The sequence below is a fragment of the Lepidothrix coronata genome, unplaced genomic scaffold (assembly GCF_001604755.1).
Source record: "Lepidothrix coronata isolate B3197 unplaced genomic scaffold, Lepidothrix_coronata-1.0 Scaffold37, whole genome shotgun sequence".
In the NCBI taxonomy this organism is placed as follows: Eukaryota; Metazoa; Chordata; class Aves; order Passeriformes; family Pipridae; genus Lepidothrix; species Lepidothrix coronata.
This window is the reverse complement of record NW_016690217.1, coordinates 2702449-2722881: the sequence shown is the minus strand read 5'-3', so window position 1 is coordinate 2722881 and position 20433 is coordinate 2702449. Positions and strand designations below refer to the sequence as shown.

General features: G+C 41.8%; 1 protein-coding gene across 1 annotated transcript in view; it reads right to left on the bottom strand.

Moving 5' to 3' along the window:
- FBXL17 (F-box and leucine rich repeat protein 17) overlaps positions 1-18983 on the bottom strand; it is a 297305-nt gene extending 278322 nt beyond the window's left edge. The window contains exons 1-4 of the mRNA XM_017812707.1: positions 18228-18983; positions 5046-5168; positions 1044-1301; positions 173-304 (exon numbers count right to left, since the gene is read on the bottom strand). Of these exons, the coding sequence (XP_017668196.1) occupies positions 173-304; positions 1044-1301; positions 5046-5168; positions 18228-18968 (1254 nt within the window). The 5' untranslated portion in view covers positions 18969-18983. The remainder of the gene's footprint in view (positions 1-172; positions 305-1043; positions 1302-5045; positions 5169-18227) is intronic.
- Between the last annotated feature and the right edge of the window lie 1450 nt (positions 18984-20433).

Genomic DNA, 20433 nt, shown 5'->3' with positions numbered 1-20433 from the left:
CTTCCAAGCCATCTCTGCAGAATCGCAATTTTCACAGCTAGAGAACGTTGTTAAGCAATTCACTGGCAATTCAGAAGCTATTCAGAAGAACATTTTAAACAGATAAAAAGTAGGAGAAAGCTTTTGACAATGAAAATACCTTGGGAAGTAAAAAATCATGATATGTACTTACTAATTTGTTTTCTTGCATATATATTCTTTGCAACTTCAGACAGCCTTTAGCTATAATGATCATTCCTTCATCTGAGATCTTGTAACATTGCCCAAAATGTATGTCTTTCAATTCTCTGCACTTTGAACCCAGCTGCAATTAATGAAATCAAAGGAAAAAGAAACAACAACAGGGTTTGACTGAAGAGTCAGGAGTTAAGATTCCTCCTTTTTTTCCACCCCCATTAAAAATTATCTTTCTTTACAGAGTTCTTAACTACTACATGCAAACAAGAAAGATTTTAATTACATACATGACAAAATGAAGCTGCTAAATACAGTCAATAAAACGGAGCTAAGAACAGCACATAAGAACTAGGGGTTTTATTGGGTATATATGTAAGTAGCTAACAATGCCTTTATGCTCAACCATTAACAGCATATTTGATTTACCCTAACTACTTCACAGCTTAAGCTAAATGCTCTTTTAACACTCAGAGAGAGTTGATGAAACCTTCCTGCATGCCTAACAAAGAAAGATGTGTCACCTTCAGCATTCATGATACAAAAAGGAGTTACTTAAACGCAGGTTCAGAACAGCAACCAAGCTCAGGAAAATTCAGTCAGACAGAAGTGAAGTATAGGATGTCAAACTACAGATTTAGCAATAAAAGGGATCATTTAATCCCTAGGTATTAAAAAGAAAAAAAAAATGAACAGCATTTACTGGACCGAACTCACCATAAAACAATTTTTAAAACAGAAGCTTTTTTCTGATTTTAATTAAATCTTAAGAGGAGTACGGAGTACATTCTTCCAGGTCCCTTTTTGCACTTGGTAAGGAGTTGAAATATACTAAGTTTACACAGGAAATTTGTGGAATGGATGGTTACCTGCTTCAGGCCTTCATCGGTGAGTCTGTCTTGATTGCCCACATGCACTTTCTGAAGAAGAGGACACTGAGAGGCAACTGCAATAATAGAGGTGTCAGAAAGCTGTTTACACCTGTAGGCAGTATACCTTAGGAGCCCAGGACATTTAATTGCTAATATGCATACTCCTGTATCAGATACATTGCGACAATCAGAGATATTGATTTCAGTAATATTCTGACTTCTTGATGCTATTTTTTCCAACAGCTCATCAGTGACCTGCAAAGAAAAAAAAAAACAAATACTCAAACATAACTTTTTCCATTAAAATCTTTAAATTTCACTAGCACAAAAATGACTATTTGAAAGATGCATTGCCATGAGCTATTGGGAGAATGTAACTACATACCTTTACAAATACCACCTATGAGTGAATGCTTTTGATGGAACATGGACAACTGGGAGAAAGCCAATTTTGACAAAGACTATTTAGATTGTGGCTAGATGCTTTCATGATAAAGCTGACAGAGCAACAGAAGCAATATCTAGACAAACAGAATAAATTTGGGCAGCTCCAGGAATTTGTGTTGCCACAAAAAGAACCACAAACAGCTGCCCAACTTGCCAGAAGATCTCAAGTTCAGACTGAGCTCCACAGTTAGGAGGGCAACCTGGACCTACTTCCCTTTTCAGTAATTGCAAAGAGGCTATGTGTGACGTCCTGGTATTAGAAATATAAATTACTTGCTGGTAGAACTGCCTTATTAAGGTTTAGGGCTTGATGTGTTTCAGTGACCTCAGCTCCTGGGGGAGGTAAACAAAGCTTGGGGAGATGATGTACTACTCGCATTAGACACAGAGAATGCGGAATGTACAGACCACAAGTACATTTGGCAGAACTCCCAAGATAAGCAAGAAACTAACAAAGCCAACTCAGCTGAAATCAGCTCCAACCGCTGATTTCAGATAATTCTGGCAGGGGGAGATGGCAACCACCACAGACCACTGATACAAGAAACCCACCAGCCCAAAAAGTGGAAGACTGAGCACGTGGATTAATTAGCATAAGAAGAAGTGACTCATTTAACCAGTAGAAGGTAGATTACTAATGAATAAGAGAACCATGTAACCTGTAACTAGTGAGCATTATTGCCTTTGTTTACTAAAATGTATAAATAGTGAAAAGTTTTGATGGTTCTAGTGCTGGCTTTGTGGATTTACCATGCAGGCCCCCCCTGTGCAGAACTGTAAACAAATCAAGTATCTCAACTCTGTGTGGGGATCAGCCTCTTGTACCCCAGGTGAAAGAACTTGTTTTGGGACAACAGTTTTGGTGACTCAGATGGGACCCGAACCCACAATGCCCCTATGACTAGCTAGAAACACTTGCTAGTGATTGTAGACCAGCTATCGGGCTGGGCAGATATCGTTAGCCCTAATTCTGTTTGTTACTTGTAACAATGTTGTGTGGAAGGGCAGTGGTTAAATACCTTGAAACTTTTCTTTTACCCTTGCAGTATATTAGTGGGTATGCTCGATTAAAACACAGGGAGGACTGTTGAAGAATACATTTAGTACAGGTAGCTCTGTGTGCAGCTGCAGTGGAACTACAGCCCGAGGCAAGAGGTCATGAACTGGTGCTGACCCTTTGCATAACAAAGGGCACAGGGACCTGTGCACAGCCAGGTGAGGGACACTCAGGGACACAGCAGGAGCCGAGGACTCAGCAAGAAGACCCCACACTTGCCCCCATACAGACTGTGAGGGTTTAAACACCCAGGGGTCCCTTTGTTCAAGGTCCCTCCTCAGAAGCACCAGCTCGAGCTGTTATTCTGTTGTTGCATTATGATAAAATTACTTTAAGGATCCAGAGGTCTGAGACTCTGATAGGGGAAACCTGGGGTTGAGTCCATAAGGAAACTTGGTCTGACTGTGTGAGTGTGGGGGGTCTGGGGAGTCAAGTGGAACCTCCATCAGCTCCCTGGAGCCACCAGTGCTAAGGGGCTTCAATCTCAGCTTAGGTGGTAGGAATGTAACCTCCAGAATGGCTCCTGAATGGTTGGACAGGGAAGTTTCCATAACACCTTTGTAGAAAAATGATTCTGTCGACCTCATACCTGCACACATTGTAGTCAGCTAACAAGACAATAATCTTAAAAGAAGACAATTCTACAAAGCTTGTAAGCAACATGAGATATCCTTAAGGTCAAGCTTGTAAGTTAGAGCAAATACACAAAAACTAAGCAGGTAAGACATAATACATAGAACTCCCTCACTTTAAAAGTTTAGTTTCAAAAAACCTGACATGATGAAATTATTTCTAACATAACCATTTAGAACTACTTATTCACCACCTGGCACAGATGAGATTTAGCTTTAACCCTAAAGAGAGCAAGAGAGCAACACGAATCTCTCTTGGTTTTGCCTGATACAGTTAAGGAACAGTCTTCACTGCATTCAATCTGTTTTCCATTTGTAGCAAGTCTAAGCTTTTTTCTTGCTATTTCATCAAGGAGCTGTTTGCTAGACAATGGCTGAGCTGCTTTTTCCTGGGGTATAGTTAATTTTCTTCACAGTGGCTAGCGCGGGGCTCTGTTTTGGATTTACGCTGGTTTGTTACTGCTGAGCAGGGCTTACACAGAGCCAAGGCCTTTTCTGAATTCCATACTGCCACAATGGTGAGGAGGCTGGGGGAGTACGGGAGGCTGGGAGGAGATACAGCTGGGAAAAGTGACCCTAACTGACCAAAGCAATATTCCAGAACATATGGTATTATGCTCAGTATATAAAGTGGGAGGAAGAAGGAGGAAGGGGGCCACGTTTGGAGTGATGGCGCTTGGCTTCCCAAGTCACCATCACACGTGATAGAGCCCTACTCTCCTGGAGATGGCTGAACACCTGCCAGCCCATGGGAAGCAGTGAATTAATTCCTTGGTTTGCTTTGCCTGTGTGTGTGGCTTTTACATTCCCTATTAAACTGTCTTTATCTCAACCCATGACTTCTCGAGCTTTTACCCTTTCGATTGTCTCCCCAGTCCTGCTGCTGTGGAAGTGAGGGAGGTGCTGCTGGCTGTGGTTAAACCACCACAGTGACAAATTTAAAAAAAAAAAAATCCAAGTAAAAACCACAAACAAACAAGGCCTGATCAAAGACACACACATAAAACCCCCCACAACAAAACAAAAACAACCAAAAAAGCCCAAATCACCAAACTCTCCCCACACTTCTCCAAGAAAAACATTTGTGCTTAATATGGGTTTCAGAACTCCATAAAAACCTGGCAATTTGTTAGAACAATGCCACAACTGATAAACTCTAGTGAAATCCTTTACTGGAGATGCCTAATAGACAAAACCATTAAAAATCTTTGTAGCAAAATAAGGCTACAGCTCAAGACACTGAAGAAGAAAACATTTTTTTGACACACAACACCTACAGAGCTAAAAGACAGACCCCTGGTGTGAGGGTGCTATGGAGTCCCTCGAGGAAAGAAAATAAAAATCAGACAATCTACTACATAACTTTTCTACAGTGGTTCAGAAACATGTTAACTAGTAACTCTAGAAGCAAGAGAATTTGCATTCTCTCTTATGAATTGGTGACCTGAAAATAATACTCCATATGTATTCTATATTCCAACACAGATGAGTTCATATTGTTCCTTCTTCAAATGGGACCCTCGAATTCCCGTGAATTTTCATGAAACTCTAAAGGAAGTGTTTATAAACCCCTGCAAGTAACTAATTAATGAGAAACTTCAAGAGCGTGATGCAGACCTGAGACAGGTAACCCACAACCCATTTCAAACAGCACTTGTCCTTACACCATTTAACAACAGATCTCAGTCAAAATACACTATATTTAAATAAGCTAATGTAAGGGTCCAGACACTTTCAGCCTAGAGTAAAAAAATCCTTGAAAGCACAGATATCACCATTTTTTGTGTTTCTTTTGTTTGCCCTCAGTCCAAAGTACAAGTTCTGAGTCATCAAAACACTTTTTCTGCAATGATATTTTCATACCTGCTGACGACTACTGAGATCCAGTTGCTTCCAAAACTGAAAATCTAAACAGAGGTCACGCCAATATTTACAGACTAATGACACCGAAAGGCAACGCTCATTCAGAGATAAGTTGGAAAATATCTGTAAAGAAAGAAAAAAAAATATTTGTCAGATGTAACCATATTTTGAAGACAGAAATATTTTATTACTAATTCATCTTGTAAAAGACAGGAAAATATTAGCATGCATTGTAACACACAGATCTAGAACTTGCCCCCAACTTGATTAGTCAGGGACAATAACAAAAAAACCTACATCCCAGAAGAACAAACAATATTAATAAGACACCTCAGCACAACCAACAAAGAATGTATCCTACTTAAGCTCTCATTTCTTAGACTAAGTTTCAAATATGCTTCTGAGATGGCATACCTAAAGAATTACAAATACAAGTATTAGCTCAATGTTATTTTGCAAGCCATTTAAAAGGTGTTTTCATTCCCATTCTGAAATGGATGGAAAACAGTTCCTTTTATTTTTTTAACTGAATAGAAGAGTCAGAAAGGTATTAAAACACCAGTCTTGTGGGAAGGGGGCATGGGATGGTAGCACAGATTAGCAGAGCAAATCAGTGTCATACAAGGGAACTTAAGCACACAACTAGCATTTTATACCCCAAGGTTTTGAGCACTATAGCTGCCTGCAAAAGTCACAGCTTATTCTTTTTTATGGTAAGCTCATAAATTGCTGTAACATTTATTACATTCAGCCCTTCCACGGAAGAACTGTTGGTTATTAATAAATATAAAAAAAGGTCTGCCAAGAGTTTCATACGAAGATACCATGTTACCACAAATGACCTTATATCTACATGTCATCCTATAATGAGAAAAGGCAATAATGGCATTAAGATACACAGGAGCACAGACCGCAAAACATGAAAAAGTCCTCCCACTCCTGTGACGACGACATCGAATACTAAACAGAAGCACTACTACCCATCTCAGGCAATTTTCTCAAGAAAACCTGAAAGCACTAGAAAGAGTCCACAGGAAAGCACTGAAGTCTAGAAAACATGAAAACATTCAAAGAAACTACTAGCACTTGGGAGTTTAGCCAAGGAAAAGGGATGGCAAAGGGGGTAAAAAAATAAAGAAAAGGGTAATGAAGCACTGAAATACAATACCTGGCAACTTACAAAACTTTCATCATTGGGTGGTCTTTGAAACAGACTAGATAACCAACTGTCAAGAATAAGCACCATAAACCTAGAACAAGGGGTACAGTTATCTCAGCAGCTTTAAATATGCATATCCCTACAAGACCCCCTCATGAAAGAGAGTTGTAGTAAGAGGGGAAGGGGTCAAATTCATGACATTCTGTAAATGCTTGCAAGATTTATCATTCCCATCTTCTTCTTCTAGCTATGAAAAACTCGCAATCTCTTATGCAAGACTCCTCAGTGTTGAAGGATTGTGTGTGAATCCTGTTTTCCTGGGGGCCCTCGCTTGACCATCACCAGAGTCAATGGATGCTTCTCCTGAGGCAATCAGTTGAACATGAGCAGATAGAAGGGCAAATCAAACAATTGCCTGCTTCCTCTCTGCAGTTCTCTGTCTGTAATGGTGAATCCATGGACAGAACGAGGACACGGCTGTGATCAGTACCCAAAAAATGCTGTCTCCCTCAGTCAAGGAGAAAGAAAGCACTAAATAGCAAGTGGTAATTTGGCATCTGACACTCCTGCTGTAAAAGTGTCATTCTAAATGTAAGAAAAGGTGACAGCATGACAATGCTCAGCAATTTTCAGTAAAAGCAGTAGGAAACTTGAATTCCTGCTATCAGCAGGGAACAGAAAACTGAATATTTACCAGTTACAAAAACCTTAGAAGAGAACAAGGCAACGTGATCTACATTACGTTTAGACAGACATCTGACTCAATACTAAGAAGGATATCAAGGTTGGCATAATAAAATTCTTTAACCAGCCTTTACTCCAGTAGGAAATAAATATGCTTATTTGGGGAAATACCGCCTTTACTTTGAGGAACAAAAGCTCGCAGATACAAAGAACACAGCAAACACAGAACAGGAAAGACTGTTGCTAATCCAGCTGCCACTGTGAAAATGAAAGCCCATAAATAATTTTTGTATTTTACTTTGTTTGTTTTGGGTTTGCATAGCAAGGTTTTGGTAGTGGTGGGGCTACAGAGGTGGCTTCTGTGAGGAGCTGCAAGAAGCTTTCTCTTTGTCCAGAGCTAGTGCCAGGCAGCTCCAAGATGGATGCATCATTGGCCAAGGCTGAGCCCACCAGTGACGGTGGCAGCACCTCCAGGATAATGTATTTAAGAAGGGGGAAAAAAAGCCATCGGGCAGAAGTAAATCATGATCAGAGAAGAAAGGAGTGACAATCTGTGATGAGGAAGGAGCAGTAGAAACAATGTATGATGAACTGACCGTAATCTCTACTCTGGTCCCCCTGAACCCCTAAAGGAAGGAGGTAGAGAATTATGAAACAATTAGGCCCAGGAAGGAGGAAGGGGTGGGGGGAAGGTGTTAGTTTTACTTCTTTTTATCCTACTTTGATCCGATTAAAATAAATTCAATTGATTTCCCCAAGTCAAGCCTGGTTTGCCCATTACAGTAATAGGTGAGTGATCTCCCCCCATCCTCATCTCAACTCATGATCCTTTAGCCATATTTTCTCTCACCAGTCCAGCTAAGGAGGGGAGTGACAGAGCTGCTTTGGTGGGCACCTGGTGTCCAAGCAGGTCCACCCCACTAAAAGCTGAAAGCCCTCACAAATCACAGACCTACTGCTACTGCATTGCTATCATTGTTTCATGCAGTAGTAATGAAGAAACAAAAGAGATACAAGTTTGACTCAGTATTTGACATAAACAGTACATCTGCATAGACAATATCCTGAAAGAAATGCCCGAAAGCATTTGTAGCCATGTTTTAGTCCATGCTGTATTGAATACTAGCTGCAGAAACAATTAAGGAGTGTAGAGGTGCTGCAAATTGACTTCTTAGAAAACAATCATCAGAACGAAGCCATGAGGAGGAAAAGCAATGACAAGCCATTTCAGAAGTTTCAGCACAAACAGGAGTAGCCACATAAGTTACACAAGCGATATGTGTTCAAAGACAAGGCCTTGTCTGCAGTAGCTGTATAAGTTCCAGCTATAAAAGGATGCTGAATAATGCCAGGTAAAACATCAACTTCTCTTCAGAGTGTGCAATTGTTAAAAAAAGATGTATTGAACTACACTAAATGGAATTTTGCAGCAAAGACTATACATATTCCAAGTAGTGACACATCATCCTTACATTAAGGGATTAGCTTAGTTACTGGTACATAGTACCAGTACTTAGTTACTTAGTTACATAGTACATTAATGCATAAAACACTTCAACTCACCTTGATGACTTTCACCACCCTTTAATTCAATTTTATTCTCTAGATATATACTGACACTGTGGCAGCTAATCTGTCCTGACTTAAATTTTCTAATTCCCAAGGATGTAAAAATACAGCTGAAAGCTAAAACTGGTCTTACCCCCAAGCCTGTTCATCTAATTCCTGCTTATGACAGATAACTTTCTGAAGGCAATGGTTCCACTAGTTAGCATGTTTAGTTGCTGAAAATTGTACTCAAACATGTACATTTTCATATCCACTGTTCCTTTTGTTCTCCCGCAACTCTATCTAATCCCCCTTCCAAGCACCAGAATATCCTTCAACATTGTCAACAGGGAAAAAAAAGTTTGACAACACTTTCTAGAATCATTTCACACTTTTTTTTTTTTTTACCCTGTTGGCAAAAGGTAAGGGTAGAGGAAGCAGAGTTCTGCAAAAGATGCAAACTCTTGTTCCTTACTCACTCTCAGTTCACCCTCTTTTAGCTCAAATTCCTTAAAGATGTCAGTGCCTCCTGCTTCACCCTTTCATGTGATAGTTAAGATTAGTGGGTTTCTCTCCCCCTTCAATGGATGCAAGAGACTTTCTGGGACTTTCTGTTCCCCACTGATGGCCTTATCATACCTTCCAGACATAGTACGTTCTTAAACATAAAGTTCTTGCTTTGAAATAAGTTTTCACACAGACTCATTGAAGACCATTAATGCCTTCCTTGCCTCATTCTCTAATAGCCATACCAGTTGCTCTCCAGGTATCCAGCCTGCTGAGCTGGAAGACAGGAAGTAGAATGAAGCCCCCCACAATCCAAGGGGGACTGCTACACCACTTAGACACACACAAGCCTAAGGGGCCAAATGGGATCTGGGCCCTGATGGAGCCAGTGGAAGTGCTTACCAAGCCACTTTCAATTACTTATGAGCAGTCTTGGCTAACCAGGGAGGTTCCAACTGACTGGATGTTGGCAAATGTGACGCATGTACAGGATGCATGTGGCACATACAGGACAATCGGGATCAGGCCCGGCCAGCACAGGTTTGTGAAATGCCCGTCTTGCTTGACCAATCTGATCTCTACCTATGACAATGTGATCTGGTTGTTGGATGAGTGAAAGGCTGTGGATGTTGTCTACCTGGAATTCAATAAAGCCTTTGACAACATTTCCCATAGCATTCTCCTGGAGAAACTGGCAGTTCATGGCTTGGACAGGTGCACTGTTTGCTGGGTAAAAAACTGTCTGGACATCCAGGCCCAGGGACTGGTGCTGAATGGAGTTACATCCAGCTGGCCACCAGAAACAGTGTGGCAACAGGACGAGGGCAGTGATCACCTCCTATGCTGGGCACTGGTGAGGCCACAAATTGAATCCTGTGTCCAGTTCTCCGTTCCTCGCTACAAAGACATTGAGGTGCTGGAGTGAGTCCAGACAAGGGCAACAGAGATAGTGAAGGGTCTGGAGCTCAAGTCCTATCAGCAGTGGCAAAGGGAGCTGGGGTTTTTCAGCCTGGAGAAAAGGAGGCTCAGGAGTGACCTTATCGCTCTCTACAACTACCTGAAAGGAGGTTGTAGCCAGGTAGAGGTTGGTCTCTTCTCCCAGGGAACAAGGAAGGACAAAAGGAAATAGCCTCAAGTTGAGGCAGAGGAGGTATAGTTTAGACACTAGGAAAATTTCTTCACTGGAAGGGTTGCCAAGCACTCGAAGAGGTTGCCCAGGGAAGTGGTGGAGTCATCATCCCTGAAGGCATTTAAAACACACGTAGAAGTGGCACTTAGGGATATGGATAAGTGGTGGAGCTGGCAGTACCGGGCTAATGGTTGGATTCTACGACATTAGAGGCCTTTTCCAACCTAAATGATTCTGTATCGAAAAGAAAATCCAACAATGCAACACTCAGGACAGCAAAAGCCAACTAACAGCTAGAGTTAGTTTTCAGTCAAATTACAAATCACATGCTGAACTCTGAATTGATACAATCATACAAATCCCTTACATGAGAAAAGCCATGTAAACACGGTGTTTAACCTTCAAACAACAAAATGCAACTAATTTCACAGAATTCCACCTGAGTCAATCCACCATTCTAAATCAGGTGACGGTTCCATTGATTTTAATGCAGCTAAAAACTAAGTCCTTGCATGGCACAACTTAGACCATCAAAGAAGAGTGCCTGATCAAGTTCCCAAGTTCTGGGGTTTTTCTGCACTTCCTAGAATAATTTTTTTGTGACACAATGGATGGGAAAGGAAGAAAGAAGATGCTGATTAATATTATTGAAGAGTCCAACCAGAAAAACTAGAAATAAAAGTTATTCTGTGTAATTGTCTTCCTTACCCCCGAGTCCCTACACAATGGGCTTCAGACATTAGACCTTAACACATCCACACTCCTTCTACATGAAATGTATGCTAGATATTTCAAGCTGTATATTCAAAAAAAGACTACTTTGAACTTTAGCTAAATGTTAGCATTTCAGCAGGGAGAAGAAAAAAAAACCCTCACAAACTAACAAACCCCCCCCAACCAAAAAAGCTACACAAAGCATCCTATAAATATATTTTTTTAAAAGATTAAAGATCAGTTTTAAATATCACAAATCCACACACTAAATTTATTTATTTTGCCTTTAAATCTTTGGTAACTTTGGCCTTAAACCAAGTTCCTCAAAGTCAATCAAATGAAGAAGATAACTGCATTTTTATAAACAGAAATAATGAAATGTCCATCACACCCATGAAAGTTACAATGAAAAAAAGTTCAGTACTAGAAAATTGTAAATATGTTTATGTATCCTCAGCACCGAGTTTTCTAAAAATCAGTTCACATCACACAAATCAAATATGAAGTAAACATAAGCATAATTCAAGAAATAATTTTAACTTATGAAAAGACAATCTTAATAAAAACCAGTACTCTTAAAAACCACAATCAAGCAGTTAGCATTATTGACTGCAGAGACTTAAGAAGTTTTTGCCTCAGGAAAAGAGAGCCAAGAAAATTCAGTTGATTACTAATACCATTCCTTTAAGATACTGCTAACTTTAAGAACAAGGTACAGCTTTGTGAACATGAACAAAATATAGGGCCCATGGCAGAAGAAACCGTAAAAGGTGAGTCTATGCATCCCACATTTCTCTCCATTGTTTTCATTTGAAAGATCTTTCAATACAACTAGAAGAGTAAAGATTTCTGTGAATGAAGCTTTCTTGTATCAATAAAAACTTTTTTATACAGGAATAGGTACCTACAAAATTGTTTTCATTACATTGCATCAGGTAGATTTCTTTGAAACCTTTAACAACAAAAGAACATTAAAATGTGCACTCAAACATTTCATGATGCCTAATGAACTTGAGACATTCATTACTGGAAAATTGCTCATTTGTTCCATCAACTGAGTGCAAACTTTTTTCAGTAGAAAATGGAAACTTCATTATCAAAACTATTTCTAAAGTACCATCTGATCAAGGGAACATGCTTAGTACATGACATTTTACCACAAACTGTTAAACACAGTATTTGCTAACTGCAGGTCTAGAGCAGCTAGGCTATCAGTGGGTTTATGTTTATTGAAGGTACCTTCATTCTATTTCAGAAAATTAAAGAAACATACATAACAGGAGAGGAAGAAATAACAGACAAATATTTGCTTTGTTTTTAAGAGATTTCTTCACTTTGCCACATAACTACAACAGAGCAATGAATCATGAACGATTTTGAGCGCACAAAAGAGATGTGAGCAGCGCATGCACACACCTCTGAAAGCAGCCTCAGTACACCCATGAAGGGAATCAAGTTAAAAACGCTCTTGTGATTAACAAAAATGTGTCAGCCAGGGAAAGTCATGGCACAATTTCACATCATAGCCTGGATTCTTTTGGCAAGCTGCCAGCAGTAGGAATAGTTTACCAGTCCCCTAATCCTAGCTACCTGAATTTTTGCATTGGATTCTAAATGACTGTGCTTAGAGAAAGTCTTTTCAGGCAGCTCATCCTGAGGAAAAGTTTTGCAACGTTAGATTGGTGTTAGATTAGCCATCTGAACTCACTCTGCCTGATCACTCTGCAGAAAACAAGGCCAGCAGCAGGAAAGTGCAGCCAGAGGTTACAAAAGGGAGACAGACACTGCCCTTACCAGCCACTTACTAACAAACAGATTGCCTTAGCTGCAAGGCAAAATACCACTTTAGGTTCTGTCTGTAAGAAATGACAGAGGATGCTGACACCATACCTTTCCTCCTAATGGAAAGAATGGGTTCTGATGAATAAGAAGAATATCTTTCCTTGAAGGGGCTGACAGTGTTTTTACTCCCAACTATCTAACTCTCCTCACTAAAAGACATCAGTACTGCTTCTGAATCACCCTACCAGTTTAAAAACATATCAAAATCTGGTAAAGATCAAACACAGGTAAGCAACCTGAACAAAAGAAACAAATAAATTAATAGGGAATGAAAGCAGCAGTTAAATTTAATTTACTTTACATTCTAGCACTGTACAACTTGTAATCTTCTTCCCTTCTCCATGCAATAATACACAGTTTTGGGGATGCAGAGCAAGTCAAGCCAACACTTTAACAACATTAGGAAAAGTTTCACTGTCCATGAGTGTCAAGGTATTTATCCCGCTATCAGGAAAAGCAGAAATTTCATTCCAAGACATTTGTCTCTCCCATCACATAGCTCACCCTGTACTGTTAAAACCTACATGCTTACACAAAAGCCACGTTCTCACATACAGCTCTAGAAAGCAAAATAATTGTTAATAATCCTGCAACAAATCATAATAACCTTATCAGGACATCTTTGAGAACTTTATCACTGAAATAATGTTCACATACTATCTTCTCTTCAGCTACTAATCTACTCGCACACCTTTCCTTCACAATTGTGCCCCGCAACTGCATTCCAGAAGCTCAGCAACAGCACAGTGTATCTAAGACTGGTTCATTTCCCTGCCACAATCACAGCTGGACACTAAGCTTCATAGGAAAACAAACAAACAAAAAGCCAAAAAGAAACCAAAACAAAACCACAACAAGCCAAACTGCTGTGTTAAGTATTGCTAGAGAAAAAGGAGTTCAAGTGAATTAATATTGAAATAAAAGAACATTTACCTCCTTGCATCCCTTTCCATTTCTCTTAGTGCTATAGCTAAAAATAACACTTGACACGAACTCTAGACAGGATAAACTGATGGAACACCAGCTTAAGTTGCAAAGAAAGCTGGTATCACAACAGCGACTCCATGAACTTAAGCATGAAGTGTAATCCAACTGATGTATTTTGGTGCCTCCGCCTCCTGACTAGGCCTGACAAAAAAAAAAGTTAAAAAAAAAAATCATAGTGTAACTAACATGTATACTCAGTCTTTTCAGGAATAAGTTTACCAAAAAGTCAAAACTCAGAGGATAAAACCAAAGGTCTAGCTCTGGATAGCTTTGGCTAAAACCAAACCCACTTGATATCACTCAGATAATGTTAAATGCAGAGTTAGTAGTACAGTGATAGCAACAATGCATTTTGTATCAACATTATCACAAGCAAACATGTTATTACAGTAACAAAAGAAAATGTGTAAGTTACTACAACAAGGGAAGGAAGAATGAGAAAAATAAGTAAAAAACAATGAGTAAAGATGTAAGAAAATGAGTCAGTAGTGCCTCAAACAATAGTAACAATATATTTAGAACCCTACATTAAATAACATGCACACACACACACACACGTACATATTCATCTTCCCTTCATAGTGCCTTAGCCCTAAGTCAAAACTGGCAGGGTCTCTGTTACAGGCAGAGCAGCATGTGTTCGTGCTTTATAAAAATAAGAGCAGCAAACTGAGAAAGAAGACATCAAGAAAAAGACAGCATCTATTCTAGACCCTTCTTGTTCTGAAGTGAGTTCAATCACACCCCAAACATCCCAGATGAGGAACTCCACTTGTTGTTAAAACAAGAATTAATAAAAAAAAAATCCCAACTCCTTACATAACCATAGAGATGGGAAACCACCTTTGCCAAGAGTTATATGTTCTCACACTGTGTTGTTTTCTAAATATCTCACCAAACTTAAGCTTATTGTTTCCTTTTATTTGACAAGGGACAGGAATGCAGTTGAACTTTCCAATTTTCTCTTACCTAAAGACTACATCTTAGTCTTCTTTCTGAAGAAGCGTCATTCAGTTTGACCAGAATCTTCCAACTACCATAATATGGCCATGTTTTCATGACCTCTGGCTCTTCGCTGATGCCTCTTTCATTTGTCTGGGGGTTTCTAAGGAGATCCCAGTACCCACAGTCTAATGCAGTACTCTTGCAGAGGCTTTAAAACCACCAAGCACAGTACAGAATTTCCTGTTACTTGCACAGTTCCTGGTAATACAGGTCAAAAGGAAATCTGAAGTGTTTGAATTGACATTCTCTTGTAATTTCACAACTCAACTTGCAGACCATTTTATATACCAGTTAACTGTTTTGATTAAACAGTAGCACTTCAAAGAGGTAACACATACAACAGGAAGATTTCTTTATTTTTCTTTTTAATTTCTGTTTTCCAGAAATAAATAACAGTGAAACCACAATAGACACGGATTTGTGACATATAGCACAAAGTTTAAAAAAATTAGTGATTTGTAGCACAAGATTTTGTCAACTTCTGCACTGCAGAAAGAGCTCCTTTTTTTTTTATTCACACATCTAGATTACTGTCAAGTTGACAGATCTATAATTTCTTAATTCCCTTCAAGTTTTAAAGAGAATAGATTTAAATTACCCTCTAATCAAAGGTAATCACCCTCTTCTACAAAGATTAAAGATGAAATTTTAACCACTGTTTAACACTTTTCCTCATACATGTTTCAGCAGGCAAAATCCATAAGTTTGTTTGATTTGTGGAACTGCAATTCTTTTATCACCTCATATTGACCAGGATACTTCTTCACCAGTCAGAGAAACAGGATCAACTGGCACACTGCGCTATGAACTTCCCAATTCAGTAGGGCCCACCTGATGATCTGCAGACCATGTTCAGTCTGACAAAAACCTTTCTACTCAGCCTGTAATCTTAGAGGAGCCTTAATTAGCCACTGCTTAATAACAAAACAGCACCTGAGTGGACAAAGTGGACAGCTATTCCTTAGGAGTTCCTGCAGTGCTTCTTTAGGCTTATCTCGAGGCCACATATACTGACACTGGTGACAGCCACTCCTGCACTAGCACCACTAGCACCATCAGGAGGTGACAGAGATGGGAATCGATGGAAGCAAACAAAAAACCCCAGCAGGATGTGGCTCCTGAGACTTCTGAGGATGGACTCTCTTGTCCTTGTATTGTGTCTCCACTACCTACTGTGAAAAGTTCAGTAAAGATTTTGGGTATATCTGTCTCCCATGCTCTCGTAACAAATGACACCTCTGGAAAAAATATATCCTAAATCTAATCCTATCTGTATCAAAATCCATCATACGAAGGCCTTTAGGCACCTGAATAATCCACTTAAAAAGATGCCTGGTTAGAAATCTTGAGTTAAAAGTTCCATAGCACAATAGTATGTTATGGAAGCAGCCAAACAAAGTCGAACACTAGAATAGTTAAGAAGCAGACATATAGAAAGAGATATAGATAGACAAACAGATAGACTCCTGCAAAAAACCAAAGCAACCAACCTAATACATAACTATAGCTAAGGACTGAAGGGCAAATTGGGGGGAGAGGGAGATGGTGACAAAAACCCCACAAACAAAACAAACAGATGAGGAGACTGACTCCAGATACTGGAATTAACAGCCTGCCTTTTCAAAAATATTGCAGAAGGAGCTGTAATATAGGGCAACTAAAGAGACAAAATCATTGGGGGAGGTAGATGTCTGTCCCAATTTCAGCTAGGGTAGAGTTCTTAGTACCTGGTACAACGCTTTGTAACAGAGCAAATGTTTGGGCAGCACCTGGTCCTCTCAGTGTTATTTCTTTCTCTCTCTCCTTTTCCTTACAAATACTAATATTGTTAATGGTAATACTACATTTTATTTTGTTTCAGTTATTAAACTCTTCTTATCTCAACCCACAAGGTATACTTTTTCCCCCCTCTCAATTCTCCTCCCCACCAAAGGGAAAGGTGACAAGGTGGTGTGTGGCTGTGGTGAGTGGCTGCCTGGTACTTAGTTGTCAGCTGGGGTTAAAAAACACTTAATTTGTAAAAAAAAATAAAAATAAATTAACCAAATTTTGAAAGTACAGATAAAACAGAAAAGAGTTTAAATAACATTTAAACTAGTCCATAAGTGAGATGGACATGACATCTTTCACTATTAAAAGAACTGATTTATGGCAGAGTTATAGACTGATATTTTTGAAAAAGTGAAACCGAATAGTAAAGTAACCACAGAGAAGTAGTCGTGTCATTGATCAAATAGTGTTTAAGCCATACTAAACAAGTCAGTCCTGTTTCAAATCCTAAAACAATTGAACATCAAAGAAAAAATTATCTTCCAACAACATTGGCAAATGGATGGATTCTTTTCTAAAAAAACTACACGACAAACTTTCAATTCTGCAATAAGAGATGAGATTAATTCAGATAAGATAGCTCATAAGTCTTAAGTATTTAAGTATTTACCTAAAATTAATTTGCATAGTGCACCTGTGAAACATGACTTACGCTTAGTAACAGTCATGTGTACTTGAAAAAAAAAAATCCAAAAACAACAACAAAAACTCAAACCAACCAAACCTTGTACAGAATTACTTTCATGTGCAAGACAGACAGATAAGCAGGCTGCTACTGTTTGACAACAAAAGAGTAAAGGAGTACTTTCTACATTGGATGCACAACTAACAAAATACAAAGAACAGTAAGAATCATCTGTCTCCTACTCCTGCATTTATCACGCCCTGCTTTAAATTTAGCCATCTGACCCCGGAGTAAACTCCTGTAATCCTGAAGCATTATTTCCTGTAATCCTGAAACCTTATTCCCCAAAATTTAAAGACATACTAGCATGAAACTATGGAAAACATCAAGGGCTTCAGTTCCCGCTTGACTCGTCTTTTTAGCTAATGTTTAGCTGCAAGCAGTCAACGTAGTGATGAATAGAATAGCTTAAAAATGGCAAATCGTTCACGAAAGAAAACAGAACCAAAGGAACCTAAAGACAGCAAAAGCAACAGGAAAGAAGGGATAGGAACGAAGGTGAGGCCACTCTTTGATTATACAGCCTAAGAAGTTATGGAAGCATGTAATTCGAGGGCTACAAAGACTCAGACTGACTGTGAAGCCAGTAAAGCCAAAACTGATTCAAAACACACAGTAATACAAACTTTTTCCCAATCAACATTGCAAACTTGTCTATGTAGCTCCAACCAACAAAGCAGCACTAAATATAGTGCCAGACCCCCTTGCTGAGTACTCTACCAGTGACCTGAGTAAAAGGCAACTCGTGAAGGGCACATTACGAAGTTAACAGGTACGGTCAAAATATCTACGGGACAGCTTCTGGAGCAGATTTGTGTGTCTGCACCACCAGGTAATGGCTCCCGACGCCGCTAACAACGACAAACAAACAGGGGGGGTGAGGGGGGAACGAAACACAAACAAAACCAAAAACAGACAACCAGACAACCCTACACAGCCCCCCAAAGCTGGGTGCTGAGATCCCTCCGGACAGGGCCTGCGGTTCCACCTCTACCCTGAGCCCGCTGGGGACGGACACCCCAGGGGCAGGAACAGCCCCTTCCCAAATCCTCAGGAAGCGGCTTCGCCGTCCTCCCTCCCGCCCCGACCCACCTTGAGGAGGATGGAAGGCGGCAGCTGGTTGATGTCCGGGGTGGGCGGCGGCAGCGGCTCCCGGCAGCTGTCACCCGGCTGCTCCAGCGGCTCCTCGAAGCCCGCCTCGCCTCCTCTCTCCTTCTCCTCCGCCGTCCCCTGCTCCTTGTCCTCCAGGGGCGCGGGGGGCGGCGGCGAGGTGGGCTGTCCCCCGCCGCCCTGCCCGGCGCTGCCCCCGCCGCTCTCCCCCGCGGTGCCGGGCAGGGCGAGCAGCTGCGGCTCCGCCGGGCACTGGCAGGCGCCGGGCTCGGGCTGGGGCTCGGCGGCGGCGCAGCGCGGCTGTTTGCAGGGCGGGCAGGCGGGCAGCCCGGCCCCCTTGCGCTTGCACACCATCTCGGCGGACGCCTCGCCGGGTGGCCCCAGGAGGCCCCGCACCGGCGAGGGCAGCAGGCCGGAGAGAAGGAGGCGCTGGCAGCGGCCCGGCGGCTCCCAGGCGGCAGGCGCCAGGCGGAGGAGGCGGCGGGCGACGCGCTGCTCTGCGGCGGTTAGAGACACGTAGGGCGGCGGCGGCGGCGGCGGCAGCAGCGGGTCCCCGGCGGGCAGCGGCTGCTCCGGGGCGGGCGGGCTGGCGCCGTGCACGATGAAGCAGAGCATGCAGGGCCCGCGCAGGAAGCAGCTCCGGCTGCGCGGCGGCACCTTCCCCCGCGGGCGGCGGCGGTCCCGGCTTAGGCTCCTTGCCTCCTTCGAGAGCAGGTGGCCCATATAGGAGGGCAGGCGGCGGCGGCGGAAGGGCGGGTGTCACCTGCGGGAGGCGGCGCCGGGCGCTGACATGCTGCCGGCGGGCCAGGGCAGGAGGCGGCGGCGGCGGGGCTGGTTCCGGGACGCCGGCAGGGAGGGAGGAAGGGAGGGAGGAGGGAAAAGCTTCCGCTACCGCTCCCTGACCCCCCCCCCCCCCCGCGATGGGAGGGCGGTGTTCCGCGGGCTCGTGGTGCTGCCGCCAGCGGCCGCAATGGAGCTGCAGGAGGATTTCGCTGTGAGGGGAGTGCGGGTGGGCATCCGCCGTGTGCCTCTGTGCGGGTACGGGCGTCGTTTAAATGCATTCGCTGTGCCTGTAAATACAGACTGGATACAGCACATACGCATCTAATATATACGTGTCTATTATCACAGGATCGTTAGGGTTGGGAGGCAGCTCTGGAGATCACCAAGGCGGGGGCACCGGGAGCATGTGACACAGGAAAGCATCCAAGTGGGTTTGGAATGTTTATAGAAAGGGAGAAACCGCGACCTGCCTGGGCAGCCTGTTCCGGTGCTCTGCCACCCCCAGTGTAAAGAAGTTCTTCCTCATGTTGAGGAAGCATTGAACCTCAATGCTGCCCAGAGTGTGTAAATCTTTGGAATCTGGGCTGCAATGATTTAATTAAGACTGCTTAATGCCAAGCAAAAGCAATTTGTTTCAGCATTCAGTTCTAAACTATTGACATAACTTGGCTTAGATATATAGGTTTAAATATATGTGCAATTTTGTCTTTAGTAAAAGGTGTATGGGGAAGGAGAAGGCAACTTATATATGGTGCAGTAATAATATTAAATAACAAAGGGCAGAAGAAAAAATGCATATCATGTAGCACATCTTTTGGCCTTTTGCCTAGGGACGAGTTATGTTAGGGTTAAAATACCCATGCTGCTGTTATTTTTGTTTGTTACCTCTTTTATTAGTCTTCAGCAACTCAGTGTGTTTCCTATGGATAAAACTAGAGCAATAGAATATTTTATCTGGATCTATAACTCAATGAGGTCCATCATTATAAACTGCAGCAAATTTTGGGAAGGTCTTTTCCTCCCTGTTGAGAGGATGGGTTGAAAAGCAGAAGACTGTTGAGGAGGATCAAGTGACCTTACAGCTGGAAGTAGCCCTTGATGAGACTGAGTGAACAGTAATCCTCTTACATATGCCAAGTTTAACAGTGCCTGCTCTCCACTTGTGTAGCCTGGGTGCTGCTTCAGGGATCCCGCAGTTAGCAAAGTGAGGGACATAAATTTACTCTTTGTGTCTTAGCCATGGGATTGTGATTGTCCCAGCCTGTGTCAACTCACACACTCCCTCAGATTGCAAAAATTTATTTCAGTAAGGGCAAACATTCAAACCAAACTTACTTAACTTAATGTCCAGTCTTCGCGAGCGAAGATTTGGGAAAGGTCATTAACCCTTCGAGCCTGCGCAGTG